Raw genomic sequence first — 14,534 nt, 5'->3', positions numbered from 1 at the left:
GATAAATGGACTCCTGCTATTAACCAGAATGAACAACCTCAACACGTCTGCTTGTTGCATGTTAACCGATAACTTTCTGTAATGAGATGAAGTTTTATTACAGGAAGAGAGCATTGCTCTCAGTGAACCTCCCCCTGAATACATAAAGGTAAAAAAAAAATTAAGTTTTATTAGATTAGATCATCCAGCACTGAGACAACAACAGTTCATCATGTGACCAGCAGGGCAGAGTAATGGACAGATGTATGGTGAATAAATTAATAATAATAATAATAAATAGTAAGGGGAAGGTGAGGTCACAGCTCTGCTAGATATGAACTCAATTAGAGCTGGAACATTTCTTTATTAATTGATTAGTCATATTACCCACAATATTGATTACAGATACATTTTAATATCCCCGTTCCTCTGGATCCAGCACCTCAAATGTGAATATTTCTCTGACTTTAAACTGAATTTGGGGTTTTGGAGTGCTGAACAATAAGATCAGGTCAACGTGGGCTCTGGGAACACCGACATCTGACAGACCAAATAACTCGCAGAGGAAATAATCAGCATATTAATCACTAATGAAAATCATTGTTTCATAAACATGAACATACAGTACGGTACTGTACGCTCCTGACTGCAGTGATAATATCATCTCATCACACTCACACAGAATCAATAAACCAAGACAGTCATCCAGGACACAGTCTGATATGTCGGGTTGTGATTTATTGATCTGATTTTAATTAATAGTTCTTCTCGGTAAATAACCACCTTTTCCTCCTCGTGCAGGTTTATGGAGCAGCTCCATGTAATCAGAGACACAAGTCCACCTACACCGTGAGTTATTCAGATACATATATTAATAATGATTTAATAAGGAGCTAAAGCCTCACACCTGGTTGACCTTATGACCTCCTAACCTGATAACCCACCGCTAGGTAGAACCTCATAGAACCCCACTGAGAAACACCTGAACTCTCCCTTTAATCTCCATCTACTGTAGTAACACACTGACTCTGGATCAGAACCTCATAGAACCACACTGAGAAACACCTGAACTCTCCCTTTAAGGGACGTGTCAACATGTCTTCATTGCGTGTCCACAGGAACATTGTTTTGTCTCATCAGTGTTCTTGTGATGTCACCACGTGTCTTCCTCTTCGTCCTGATAACCTCCCTGTTCTCTCTCCTCCGTTCTGATCCCTCCATCCTCACCAGACCATCGTGAGTATGGCTGCTCACCCCCCACACACACTCAGAGACGTGTAGTCGTATTAGAACAGTTAGAGGACGACCAGTTTGAGTCAGTAGTTCTGGATGGGTTCTGTTTGGGTTCTGTTTGGGTTCTGGATGGGTTTTGGATGCATCTACTGGGTTGTGTGGGAGGAGTTTGACTCTGATGTGTTGCAGCCTCCACCGGCGCGGTACGGCGGCAGACACACCGTCACTCTGATCCCTGGAGACGGCATCGGACCGGAGCTGGCCCGCCACGTGTGTGAGCTGTTCCGGTAAGAATACACACACAGACACACACACAAACACACACATTACATGACTCAGATATCTCGTCGGTTCTGTATCATCAGGTTCTGCTGTGTACCGGTGGACTTTGAGGTTGTCAACGTGGACTCATCTATGACCTCAGAGGACGACATCGATAACGCCATCATGGCTATCAGACGCAACGGAGTCGCACTAAAAGGTCAGGCTACCTCACCCTCCGCACTACATACAGAACCCGACAGGTGTTCTATATTCACTACATACAGAACCCGACAGGTGTTCTATATTCACTACATACAGAACCCGACAGGTGTTCTATATTCACTACATACAGAACCCGACAAGTGTTCTATATTCACTACGTACAGAACCCGACAGGTGTTCTATATTCACTACATACAGACCCCGACAAGTGTTCTATATTCACTACGTACAGAACCCGACAAGTCTTCTATATTCACTACGTACAGGACCCAACAGGTGTTCTATATTCACTACGTACAGAACCCGACAGGTGTTTTATATTCACTACATACAGAACCCAACAGGTGTTCCATATTCACTACGTACAGAACCCAACAGGTGTTTTATATTCACTACGTACAGAACCCGACAAGTGTTCTATATTCACTACGTACAGAACCCGACAAGTGTTCTATATTCACTACGTACAGACCCCGACAAGTCTTCTATATTCACTACGTACAGGACCCGACAGGTGTTCTATATTCACTACGTACAGAACCCAACAGGTGTTCTATATTCACTACGTACAGAACCCGACAGGTGTTTTATATTCACTACATACAGAACCCAACAGGTGTTCTATATTCACTACATACAGACCCCGACAAGTGTTCTATATTCACTACGTACAGAACCCGACAAGTGTTCTATATTCACTACGTACAGACCCCGACAAGTCTTCTATATTCACTACGTACAGGACCCGACAGGTGTTCTATATTCACTACGTACAGAACCCAACAGGTGTTCTATATTCACTACGTACAGGACCCGACAGGTGTTCTATATTCACTACGTACAGAACCCAACAGGTGTTCTATATTCACTACGTACAGAACCCGACAGGTGTTCTATATTCACTACATACAGAACCAAACAGGTGTTCTATATTCACTACGTACAGAACCCAACAGGTGTTTTATATTCACTACATACAGAACCCGACAGGTGTTCTATATTCACTACGTACAGAACCCGACAGGTGTTCTATATTCACTACGTACAGAAGCCGACAGGTGTTCTATATTCACTACGTACAGAACCCGACAGGTGTTCTATATTCACTACATACAGAACCCGACAGGTGTTCTATATTCACTACGTACAGAAGCCGACAGGTGTTCTATATTCACTACGTACAGAACCCGACAGGTGTTCTATATTCACTACGTACAGAACCCGACAGGTGTTCTATATTCACTACATACAGAACCCGACAGGTGTTCTATATTCACTACATACAGAACCTGACAGGTGTTCTATATTCACTACGTACAGAACCCAACAGGTGTTCTATATTCACTACGTACAGAACCCAACAGGTGTTCTATATTCACTACGTACAGAACCCAACAGGTGTTCTATATTCACTACGTACAGGACCCAACAGGTGTTCTATATTCACTACACAGAGAACCAAACAGGTGTTCTATATTCACTACGTACAGAACCCAACAGGTGTTTTATATTCACTACATACAGAACCCGACAGGTGTTCTATATTCACTACGTACAGAAGCCGACAGGTGTTCTATATTCACTACGTACAGAACCCGACAGGTGTTCTATATTCACTACGTACAGAACCCAACAGGTGTTCTATATTCACTACATACAGAACCCGACAGGTGTTCTATATTCACTACATACAGAACCTGACAGGTGTTCTATATTCACTACGTACAGAACCCAACAGGTGTTCTATATTCACTACGTACAGGACCCAACAGGTGTTCTATATTCACTACACAGAGAACCCAACAGGTGTTCTATATTCACTACACACAGAACCCAACAGGTGTTCTATATTCACTACATACAGAACCAAACAGGTGTTCTATATTCACTACGTACAGAACCCAACAGGTGTTTTATATTCACTACATACAGAACCCGACAGGTGTTCTATATTCACTACGTACAGAACCCGACAGGTGTTCTATATTCACTACGTACAGAAGCCGACAGGTGTTCTATATTCACTACGTACAGAACCCGACAGGTGTTCTATATTCACTACATACAGAACCCGACAGGTGTTCTATATTCACTACGTACAGAAGCCGACTGGGTGTTCTATATTCACTACGTACAGAACCCAACAGGTGTTCTATATTCACTACGTACAGAACCCAACAGGTGTTCTATATTCACTACATACAGAACCCGACAGGTGTTCTATATTCACTACATACAGAACCTGACAGGTGTTCTATATTCACTACGTACAGAACCCAACAGGTGTTCTATATTCACTACACAGAGAACCCAACAGGTGTTCTATATTCACTACATACAGAACCCGACAGGTGTTCTATACTCACTACATACAGAACCCGACAGGTGTTCTATATTCACTACATACAGAACCCGACAGGTGTTCTATACTCACTACATACAGAACCCGACAGGTGTTCTATATTCACTACGTACAGAACCCAACAGGTGTTCTATATTCACTACATACAGAACCCAACAGGTGTTCTATATTCACTACATACAGAACCCGACAGGTGTTCTATATTCACTACGTACAGAACCCGACAGGTGTTCTATATTCGCTACATACAGAACCCGACAGGTGTTCTATATTCACTACGTACAGAACCCGACAGGTGTTCTACCGTTCAGCATCATTCTGTGTTGTTGAGATGTGACGTTGTTTGTTTGTCCAGGTAACATTGAGACCAACCACAACCTGCCGCCATCCTACAGGTCCAGAAACAACCTGCTCCGGTGAGAGTTCCCCTCTTCTCTCTCATCTCATCTTAAAGGAGAACTTTGGTATTTTATTACTCATGTGTTTGTGTCTCAGTGACTGATGGAGACAACCCTTCTTTAAACTGGTCCAGTATTAACAGAGAACGCTGTAACCAGCTGTAATGTGATCATCTGGTTCAACCCGGTACCGTCAGTTTACGTCCACTAACAGTTCTTGTAGTTGTCACTGACGGACGCAGACTGTTCTTATCAGAGTCTGACCACATCATGGAACGGACCCTACAGAGGAATAAGACCTTGTTCTGACCTTTCACTTCCTGTTTGTCCTTCTTCATTCCTCCTCCTGTCTCTGCAGCACCGGTCTGGATCTGTACGCCAACGTGATGCACTGCCAGTCTCTGCCAGGAGTGAGGACACGGCACAGAAACATGGACATCATGATCATCAGGGAGAACACAGAGGGAGAGTACAGCAGCCTGGAGCACGAGGTGAGGAGAGAAGGGTTAATAACATCACTCCTAACAATCCTAACACATCATCATCCAGCCTCCTTCATCATCTCTGTCTCTGTCTCTCTGTCTGTCTCTGTCTCTGTCTCTGTCTCTCTGTCTCTGTCTCTGTCTCTCTGTCTCTCTGCAGAGCGTACCGGGTGTTGTTGAATGTCTGAAGATCATCACCAGGACCAAATCTTTACGCATCGCTGACTACGCGTTCAGAACAGCTCGGGCCAAAGGACGCCGCCTGGTCACTGCTGTCCACAAAGCGAACATCATGTCAGTTAGTGACGGCTGTACTACTACTAGTACTGCTACTGCTACTGCTACTGCTACTACTACTATTACTGCTACTGCTACTTCTACTACTACTACTACTGCTACTACTAGTACTACTACTGCTACTGCTACTGCTACTGCTACTGCTACTACTACTATTACTGCTACTGCTACTTCTACTACTACTACTACTGCTACTACTAGTACTACTACTGCTACTGCTACTACTAGTACTACTACTGCTACTGCTACTACTGGTACTACTACTACTACTGCTACTACTGGTACTACTACTACTACTACTACTACTGCTACTACTGCTACTGCTACTACTGGTACTACTACTACTACTGCTACTGCTACTGCTACTTCTACTACTACTACTACTACCACTACTACTGCTACTACTGCTACTGCTACTACTGGTACTACTACTACTACTGCTACTGCTACTGCTACTTCTACTACTACTACTACTACCACTACTACTGCTACTACTATTACTGCTACTGCTACTACTGCTACTACTACTGCTACTGCTACTACTGGTACTACTACTACTACTGCTACTGCTACTGCTACTTCTACTACTACTACTACTACCACTACTACTGCTACTACTACTACTGCTACTGCTACTACTAGTACTGCTACTGCTACTGCTACTGCTACTACTACTATTACTGCTACTGCTACTACTACTACTACTGCTACTACTAGTACTACTACTGCTACTGCTGCTGCTAATGCTACTGCTACTACTACTAGTACTGCTACTACTACTACTACTACTACTGCTACTGCTACTACTACTACTACTGCTACTGCTACTACTACTGCTACTGCTACTACTACTAGTACTGCTACTGCTGCTGCTACTGCTACTACTACTATTACTGCTACTGCTACTACTACTGCTACTGCTACTACTACTAGTACTGCTACTGCTGCTGCTACTGCTACTACTACTATTACTCATAGTAAACTATAAAACCTGATGAATCCATCGGTACCAACCAGGTCAGACTAGCTGGTCATGAAGGAGGTTAAATAGCGCTCAAAACTTACACTAAATGTTGGAGAGGAAAATCTGTCATGTCCATTTCTTGACCTCTGACCTCCAGATCAGTGAATGTAAATGGGTTCTGTGGGTACCCACGAGTCTCCCCTTTACAGACATACCCACTTTATGATCATCACAAGTCATAGTCAAGTCAGCACACTGACACACTGACAGCTGTTGTTGCCTGTTGGGCTGCAGTTTGCCATGTTATGATGGGAGCATCTTGTTTTATGCTAAATGCAGTACCTGTGAGGGTTTCTGGATCAATATCTGTCATTGATTTGTGTTGTTAATTGATTTATAATAATACATATATACATACATTTGCATAAAGCAGCATATTTGTCCACTCCCATGTTGATAAGCATTTAATGGGGATTAAATGTTTGAATGGACCGACAGCTCTGATGTCTTACTGTGTGTTTGTGGGAGCAGGAAGTTGGGTGACGGCCTCTTCCTGGAGTGCTGTAAGGAGGTTGCCAGCGGTTACCCCGAGATCACCTTCGACAGCATGATCGTGGACAACACTACCATGCAGGTAGCTACGGCATGGCGGCACAGCGCCACGCTGCTCATCTCATTATGTGGTGTTTATATCATCATCATCATCATCATCTTCAGTGCCTCACATTTCTGTTGCATTATTAAATCTGAGGGTTATGGCTGAAGGCTGACATTGATCATGTTTAAAATACAAATAGTTTCTGCCTTCTGCCATCTGCCCCTCCCCCCCCCCGTAATCACAGTCAAAGAAACAAACATCTTCAAGCAGAAATGTGAAACTGTTGTGAGTTGAGGCGTGTTAGCTGGTTTCTAGTTCTGTTATCTGTGTGTGTGTTAGCTGGTTTCTAGGCCCCAGCAGTTCGATGTGATGGTCATGCCCAACCTGTACGGCAACGTCGTGAGCAATGTGTGTGCCGGGCTGGTTGGTGGACCGGGCCTGGTACCTGGAGCCAACTATGGAGAGGACTACGCTGTGTTTGAGACGGTGAGAAGAGGGACAGGGACAATTACGAAAGTAAGAAAGGCTAAGAGAAAAACACAGAGACCAAACATGAAAGGTGTCTTAAACTACGAGGGTGGAGCAACAAGCTGTAAACACAACACTGATATTTCACTTTATGAAGGTTATATGGAAACGTGTTACCAAACGGTTGCTTATCTACACATCCAGCAGAAACAGGAAACAGGAATGTTGTGGGCCAGAAAAACAAAACTATGAGCTTAAAGACACTAAAATGCTCCTTATAGATGAACAACACGTTTTCATCCCAACATTTCACATACTGGCGCTTTGTCAGACCCCTCGGCGTCACTTTTTCTCTCGCACTAAACATGTGCTTAATGTTGTGAATTAAACAGAAACACTTGCTTGGGTTCAGGCAACAAAACAACTCTAGTTGGGTTTAGGAAAGATCTACATGATAGCCTTGTGTTTGTTGATTTAAATGTTGAATATTTGGAAACAGAAAATTCTATAATCATGATAAAAATGAATCACAATATCCTTTACTCCTTCACTTTAGAGTCTAAAGTGAAATACTCATTTAAGCTAGTAGATGGTCTAAAGTTTAGACCATCTACTAGCTTAAATGAGTATTTCAGTAATATTATAAATAATCAGAAATTACATGTCCTCCCATTCATGAATACAACCGGTTGTTCTGTGTGCAGGGCACCAGGAACACTGGGAAGAGCATCGCTAACCAGAACACCGCCAACCCCACGGCCATGCTGCTGGCCTCCTGCCTGCTGCTGGACCACCTGAAGCTGCACGCCTACGCCAGCATGATCCGCAGAGCGGTCCTGTCCACGGTCACCGAGACCCGGGTACGATCACACATCACACGCTCCACATCTGACTGATTACCCAGCAGGTTACCAAGATACATGAATCGAGAATGTTCTGCTCACATGGTTCAGTCGTCTCCTTTGTCCTCCTCCAGCTGCACACTGCTGACCTGGGAGGCCACGGCTCCACCTCTGAAGTGGTCCAGTCCATCATGAACGCCGTTCAGAGCACCGGGCCTCGGACTCTGAGCATCTAGAACAAACACACAGAAATATACAAGAGAGAGAGTATATACTGTATATATATACTGTATAGTACATAAGTAGGCCTCTCTTCTCTAGGTCTTCTTTGCAGTTTCATAATAACAGTAAAGAGTTGTTTGATAGTGACATGAAACTGTATCACAGTCTATGCAGTAGTTTTTATCCCGTAACGCAACGCAACGCAACGCAACGCAACGCAACGCAACGCAACGCAACATAACATAACATAACATAACATAACCTTTAACATAACATAACCTTTAACATAACATAACCTTTAACGTAACGTAACATAACATAACATAACCTATAACATAACCTATACCATAACATAACATAACCTATAACATAACATAACCTTTAACGTAACGTAACGTGATGTGACGTGACGTGATGTAACATAACCCATAACATAACGTAACATAACATAACCTATAACATAACATAACCTTTAACATAACGTAACATAACATAACATAACATAACTCAATTCAATTCAATTCAGAGAGAGAGAGAGAGCACAGCAACCACAATAATAGCCCAGCAGCTGTAATAACTAATACAAGTAGGACTAATAACAAAAATCAATAGCAGTGGATGGAAAGAGTGATAATACAACTATCGGAATTGATGTCATTGGGTCGTCCCCAGACGGGCTTTCAAGCGGAGCTTCCAGCTATCTCAGTCCACCATACATCTGGCTAGCTCGCCAGCACTGTCCAGCATCTCTCCTCAGTACGTCCATGTGTGTTGGTGTGGGACGTCCCTGTGATTGATGCCCGTGCGTTGGTTCCCGCAGCATCAGCATGCTTGCTGGGAGCTCTTGATGTCTTTGGCAGTGACCGAGAAGTCTCATTCTCCAGGCTGCCACTTTGTCGCTTAGCCTTGGTAGTCCCTCGTACAGACGGAATTAATGATGGTAGCAGTTCGTGTCAAGCAGGCAGCAGATGCAGCCACCATCCAGGTATAATCCAGATCCAGGTGAAACCCCGCTCCAGGTGTGACCCCGCTCCAGGTATAACCCCGCTCCATGGTTACCTGCGAGACAAGAAAGCACAAGGACTCCCGGGAAGGAATGAAGTTAGTAACAATGAATGGGACATGACTATATACAGAAGGAGAGAGGAGCTCAGTGTGTGATAGGAAGTCCCCCGGCAGTCTAGGCCTATAGCAGCTTAACTAGGGGCTGGTCAAAGACAGCCCTAACTATAAGCGTTATCAAAGAGGAAAGTCTTTAGCCTACTCTTAAATGTAGAGACGGTGTCTGCCTCCCGGACTGAAACTGGGAGCTGGTTCCAGAGAAGAGGAGCTTGATAGCTGAAGGCTCTCGCTCCCATTCTACTTTTGGAGACTCTAGGAACCTCAAGTAACCCTGCATTCTGTGAGTGCAGTGCTCTAGTGGGGTAGTAGGGTACTATGAGCTCTTTAAGATATGATGGGGCCTGACCGTTTAGCGCTTTGTAGGTGAGGAGGACGATTTTAAAATCTATTCTGGATTTTACAGGCAGCCAGTGCAGAGAAGCTAATACAGGCGTAATATGATCTCTTTTTCTAGTTCTAGTCAGTACACGTGCTGCAGAATTCTGGATCAACTGGAGAGTCTTAAGAGACTTATTGGAGCAGCCTGATAATAAGGAATTGCAGTAATCGAGTCTAGAGGTAACAAATGCATGGACTAATTTTTCTGCATCATTTTGAGACAGGATGTGCCTGATCTTCGCAATGTTACGTAGATGAAAGAAGGCAGTCCGTGAGGTTTGGTTTATGTGGGAGTTAAAGGACATATCCTGATTGAAGATAACTCCCAGATTCCTTACGGTGGTGCTGGAGGCCAGGGCAATGCCATCTAGAGTAACTATATCATTAGATAATTTGTGTCGGAGGCGTTCAGGGCCAAGTACAATAACAATCAATCAATTCACAGATCAATTTGGGGGGGGGCTAAAGTTAGCCTACAAGCCCTCTGTCATATTGAGACATAACATAACATGACATAACCTATAACATAACATAACCTTTAACATAACATAACATAACGTAACATAACATAAAATAACCTATAACGTAACATAACATAACATAACATAACCTTTAACATAATATAACACAACGTAACATAACCTATAACGTAACATAACCTATAACGTAACATAACATAACGTAACATAACATAACGTAACATAACCTTTAACATAACATAACATAACATAACCTTTAACATAACATAACCTTTAACATAACATAACATAACATAACAACATAACACAACATAACATAACCTTCAACATAACATAACATAACCTTTAAACATAACATAACACAACATAACATAACCTTTAACACAACATAACATAACCTATAACGTAACATAACCTATAACGTAACATAACATAACGTAACATAACATAAAATAACATAACCTTTAACATAACATAACATAACATAACCTTTAACATAACATAACATAACATAACATAACATAACATAACATAACCTTTAACAAAACATAACATAACATAACATAACCATTAACATAACATAACATAACGTAACATAACCTATAACATAACCTATAACGTAACATAACATAACGTAACATAACCTTTAACATAACATAACATAACATAACGTAACATAACCTATAACATAACCTATAACCTAACATAACATAAAATAACATAACCTTTAACATAACATAACATAACCTAACATAACATAACATAACATAACCTTTAACAAAACATAACATAACATAACATAACCATTAACATAACATAACATAACGTAACATAACCTTTAACATAACATAACATAACATAACGTAACATAACCTATAACATAACCTATAACGTAACATAACATAACGTAACATAACCTTTAACATAACATAACATAACATAACGTAACATAACCTATAACATAACCTACAACGTAACATAACATAAAATAACATAACCTTTAACATAACAAAACATAACATAACATAACATAACCATTAACATAACATAACATAACGTAACATAACCTATAACATAACCTATAACGTAACATAACATAACGTAACATAACCTTTAACATAACATAACATAACATAACGTAACATAACCTATAACATAACCTATAACGTAACATAACATAACGTAACATAACCTTTAACATAACATAACATAACATAACATAACGTAACATAACCTATAACATAACCTATAACGTAACATAACATAAAATAACATAACCTTTAACATAACATAACCTATAACATAACATAACATAACATAACATAACATAACATAACATAACATAACATAACCTTTAACATAACATAACATAACATAACATAACATAACATAACATAACCTTTAACATAACTTAACATAACATAACCTTTAACATAACATAACATAACATAACATAACCTTTAACATAACATAACCTTTAACATAACATAACATAACATAACAAAGCATAACCTTTAACATAACATAACATAACCTTTAACATAACATAACATAACATAACATAACGTAACATAACCATTAACATAACATAACATAACATAACGTAACATAACCTATAACATAACCTATAACGTAACATAACATAACGTAACATAACCTTTAACATAACATAACATAACAAAGCATAACCTTTAACATAACATAACATAACATAACATAACATAACATAACCTTTAACATATAGTGTTTCCTCTCCTCCCGACTCTTTCTGAAGTTGTTTGAGCTCTCTGTTTGCATCTATAATCGACCTGAACCGACCGTCACACTGTTTACTGTATGAAACAGAACACAATACTACAGCTGTTGGAGTTACACCCACTCCTTTCCATGTTTATTAGTTTGATTTATTGATTTATTATGAAGTGAACGCAGTTATTCTTGGTGCATTTAACTTATTTTAAACCAAACACAGCTGTTGTTTGTCTACTGAAACACAGACATCCTCCTGCTGAATGTATTGGCGTCTCATAAAGCTAATAAAGCTAATGAATCTAATTAAGCTAATAAAGCTCCCTGTATTTTGTTTTCTGAATTGTCTGTGCTGATATAAATATGTGTGAATGCAGCAGTAGCGTGTCTGGACCACCGGGAGGCCACATTGTCTCGTGGTATCACGTTCAGTGTGTTGTGACTCAGTGAAATGTTTTAGGAGTACTAGGATGTGTTTTTATTAGTAACAGTAATAATAACTTTATTTATACTACACCCTTCACTAAAAGTGCTTCAGGGTTCAAAACAATATTTAAAAAATGAAAATAAGCAGTAACAATAAGTAAAGTGTTTGACAATAATACCATAAAACAATAACAATAAACCCAGTGGTGGAATGTAACAAAGTATATTTAATCAAGTACTGTACTTAAGTACAATTTGTATGTACTTGTACTTTACTTGAGTATTTCCATTTTATTCTACTTAATACTTCTACTCCATTACATCTTGAAGGCAAATATTGTACTTTTTACTCCACATTTATTACATTTATTTGATCATTTTAGTTATGAGTTACTTTGTAGATCTAGGTTATCATTACAAAATATAAATCAACTAATAAATTATAACGTAGTATTATATTGATACATGCTTGTCATTTATGTGTAAATTAATTTAATGTATTGATAGATATTTGTTTATTTGTGAAAATTGTGTATTTGCAGATCTGTTTTATATTTGCAAAATCTTTTTGTGAGTTTACAAATCTTTTTTTTGTGGAAGGGGTTATAATAGATCCCCAATAGTTGTTACTTTGACAACGACTAACCTACTCTTCCTGGGTTCCATATAAAAACTAAACAGTCGAATCAATACCTCACACTACATGCAATAGGCCTATATACACTCACCGGCCACTTTATTAGGTACAAGGTGTACCTAATAAAGTGGCCGGTGCTAGTACCGGGTGGTCTTCATCTGCTTCAAGGTTGGACGTGTTGTGCGTTCAGAGATGGTATTCTGCATACCTTGGTTGTAACGAGTGGTTATTTGAGTTACTGTTTCCTTTCTATCATCTCCAACCACTCTGCCCATTCTCCTCTGACCTCTGACATCAACAAGGCATTTCCGTCCACACAACCCCCGCTCACTGGATATGTTCTCTTGTTGGGACCATTCTCTGTAAACCCTAGAGATGGTTGTGCGTGAAAATCCCAGTAGATCAGCAGTTTAATACTCAGACCAGCCCGTCTGGCACCAACAACCATGCCACGTTCAAAGTCACTTGAATCCCCTTTCTTCCCTGTTCTGATGCTCGGTTTGAACTTCAGCAAGTCGTCTTCACCACGTCTAGATGACGTAATGCATTGAGTTGCTGCCATGTGATTGGCTGATTAGCTATTTGTGTTAACAAGCAATTGAACAGGTGTGTCTAATAAAGTGGCCGGTGAGTGTATACAGTATATATATATATATATATATATATATATATATATATATTATATATATAGATCCAAATGGAAAGTATTCTGCAATTGATATATGCTGCTGAAAATAATTCCTAACAAATGCAGTAGTGACTAGACCAGGGGTCGGAGGTCAGCAACCTGCGTCTCTTCAGCTCCTCTCCAGTGGATTTATAAAAATGGAAATGAATAACTGTTTTTTGTTTACATTTTAATTGTTATTTATCATTGCTGTAGGTCTATGGTACGATGGTACGATGGTACGACGGAGTATTAGGGCCACATTGAGGAAAAAAATAAATCTGAGATTTCGAGAATAAAGTCAGAATATTATAAAGGAGTAATTTTGACGTGTTATTTGCTTTTTTTCTCGTAAAGTTATGACTTTATTCTCGTTATATTCTGACTTTTTTCTCGTAAAGTTATGACTTTATTCTCGTTATATTCTGACTTTTTTCTCGTAAAGTTATGACTTTATTCTTGTAATATTGCGACTTTTTTTTCTCGTAAAGTTATGACTTTATTGTGTAAATCTCATGTTGTTTCCCTCAATGTGGCCCTAATACTCCGTAGTACATTGTCTCTTTGGCCCTCACTGCATTAGACTGATATACTATATACTTAGTCTATAAACTGTGTTACCTTCATCACAATGATCACGTTTTGCGGCTCCAGACAGATTTTATTTTTATTTTTTTTTGCCCGAAATGTCTCTTTAGATAGTAAAGGTTGCTGACCCCTGAACTAGAGGAATGTGTTCAGTAGG

At 40.0% G+C, this 14,534-nt stretch overlaps 1 protein-coding gene and 2 long non-coding RNA genes across 4 annotated transcripts in view; 1 reads left to right on the top strand and 2 right to left on the bottom strand.

Annotated features, from left to right (window-relative positions):
* Positions 1 to 8,383, top strand: part of LOC141773315 (isocitrate dehydrogenase [NAD] subunit gamma, mitochondrial-like) — a 13,857-nt gene extending 5,474 nt beyond the window's left edge. The window contains exons 2-11 of one of the 2 annotated variants that reach the window (XM_074645222.1): positions 781 to 828; positions 1,402 to 1,499; positions 1,578 to 1,693; positions 4,416 to 4,476; positions 4,817 to 4,949; positions 5,101 to 5,234; positions 6,733 to 6,835; positions 7,139 to 7,285; positions 7,972 to 8,127; positions 8,244 to 8,383. In XM_074645222.1, coding sequence (XP_074501323.1) covers positions 781 to 828; positions 1,402 to 1,499; positions 1,578 to 1,693; positions 4,416 to 4,476; positions 4,817 to 4,949; positions 5,101 to 5,234; positions 6,733 to 6,835; positions 7,139 to 7,285; positions 7,972 to 8,127; positions 8,244 to 8,345 — 1,098 coding nt within the window. In that variant the 3' untranslated portion in view covers positions 8,346 to 8,383. Of the gene's footprint in view, positions 1 to 780; positions 829 to 1,088; positions 1,216 to 1,401; positions 1,500 to 1,577; positions 1,694 to 4,415; positions 4,477 to 4,816; positions 4,950 to 5,100; positions 5,235 to 6,732; positions 6,836 to 7,138; positions 7,286 to 7,971; positions 8,128 to 8,243 lie in introns of those variants that run through there. The other variant, XM_074645223.1, reaches the window with a different exon arrangement.
* On the bottom strand, positions 1,354 to 8,356 carry LOC141773323 (uncharacterized). The gene is made up of 3 exons (XR_012595074.1): positions 8,212 to 8,356; positions 4,769 to 4,937; positions 1,354 to 1,491 (listed from the first exon to the last, which is right to left on the bottom strand). It is a non-coding gene; the product is annotated as an uncharacterized LOC141773323 (long non-coding RNA).
* A 2,052-nt stretch (positions 8,384 to 10,435) lies between the features above and the next one.
* Positions 10,436 to 10,951, bottom strand: LOC141773321 (uncharacterized). Its single transcript, XR_012595071.1, has 3 exons — positions 10,906 to 10,951; positions 10,617 to 10,725; positions 10,436 to 10,564 (listed from the first exon to the last, which is right to left on the bottom strand). It is a non-coding gene; the product is annotated as an uncharacterized LOC141773321 (long non-coding RNA).
* Between the last annotated feature and the right edge of the window lie 3,583 nt (positions 10,952 to 14,534).

The sequence above is a fragment of the Sebastes fasciatus genome, chromosome 8, assembly GCF_043250625.1.
Source record: "Sebastes fasciatus isolate fSebFas1 chromosome 8, fSebFas1.pri, whole genome shotgun sequence".
Classification (NCBI taxonomy): Eukaryota; Metazoa; Chordata; class Actinopteri; order Perciformes; family Sebastidae; genus Sebastes; species Sebastes fasciatus.
Note: the sequence above shows the minus strand (reverse complement) of the source record. Positions and strands in the feature narration are given on the sequence as shown.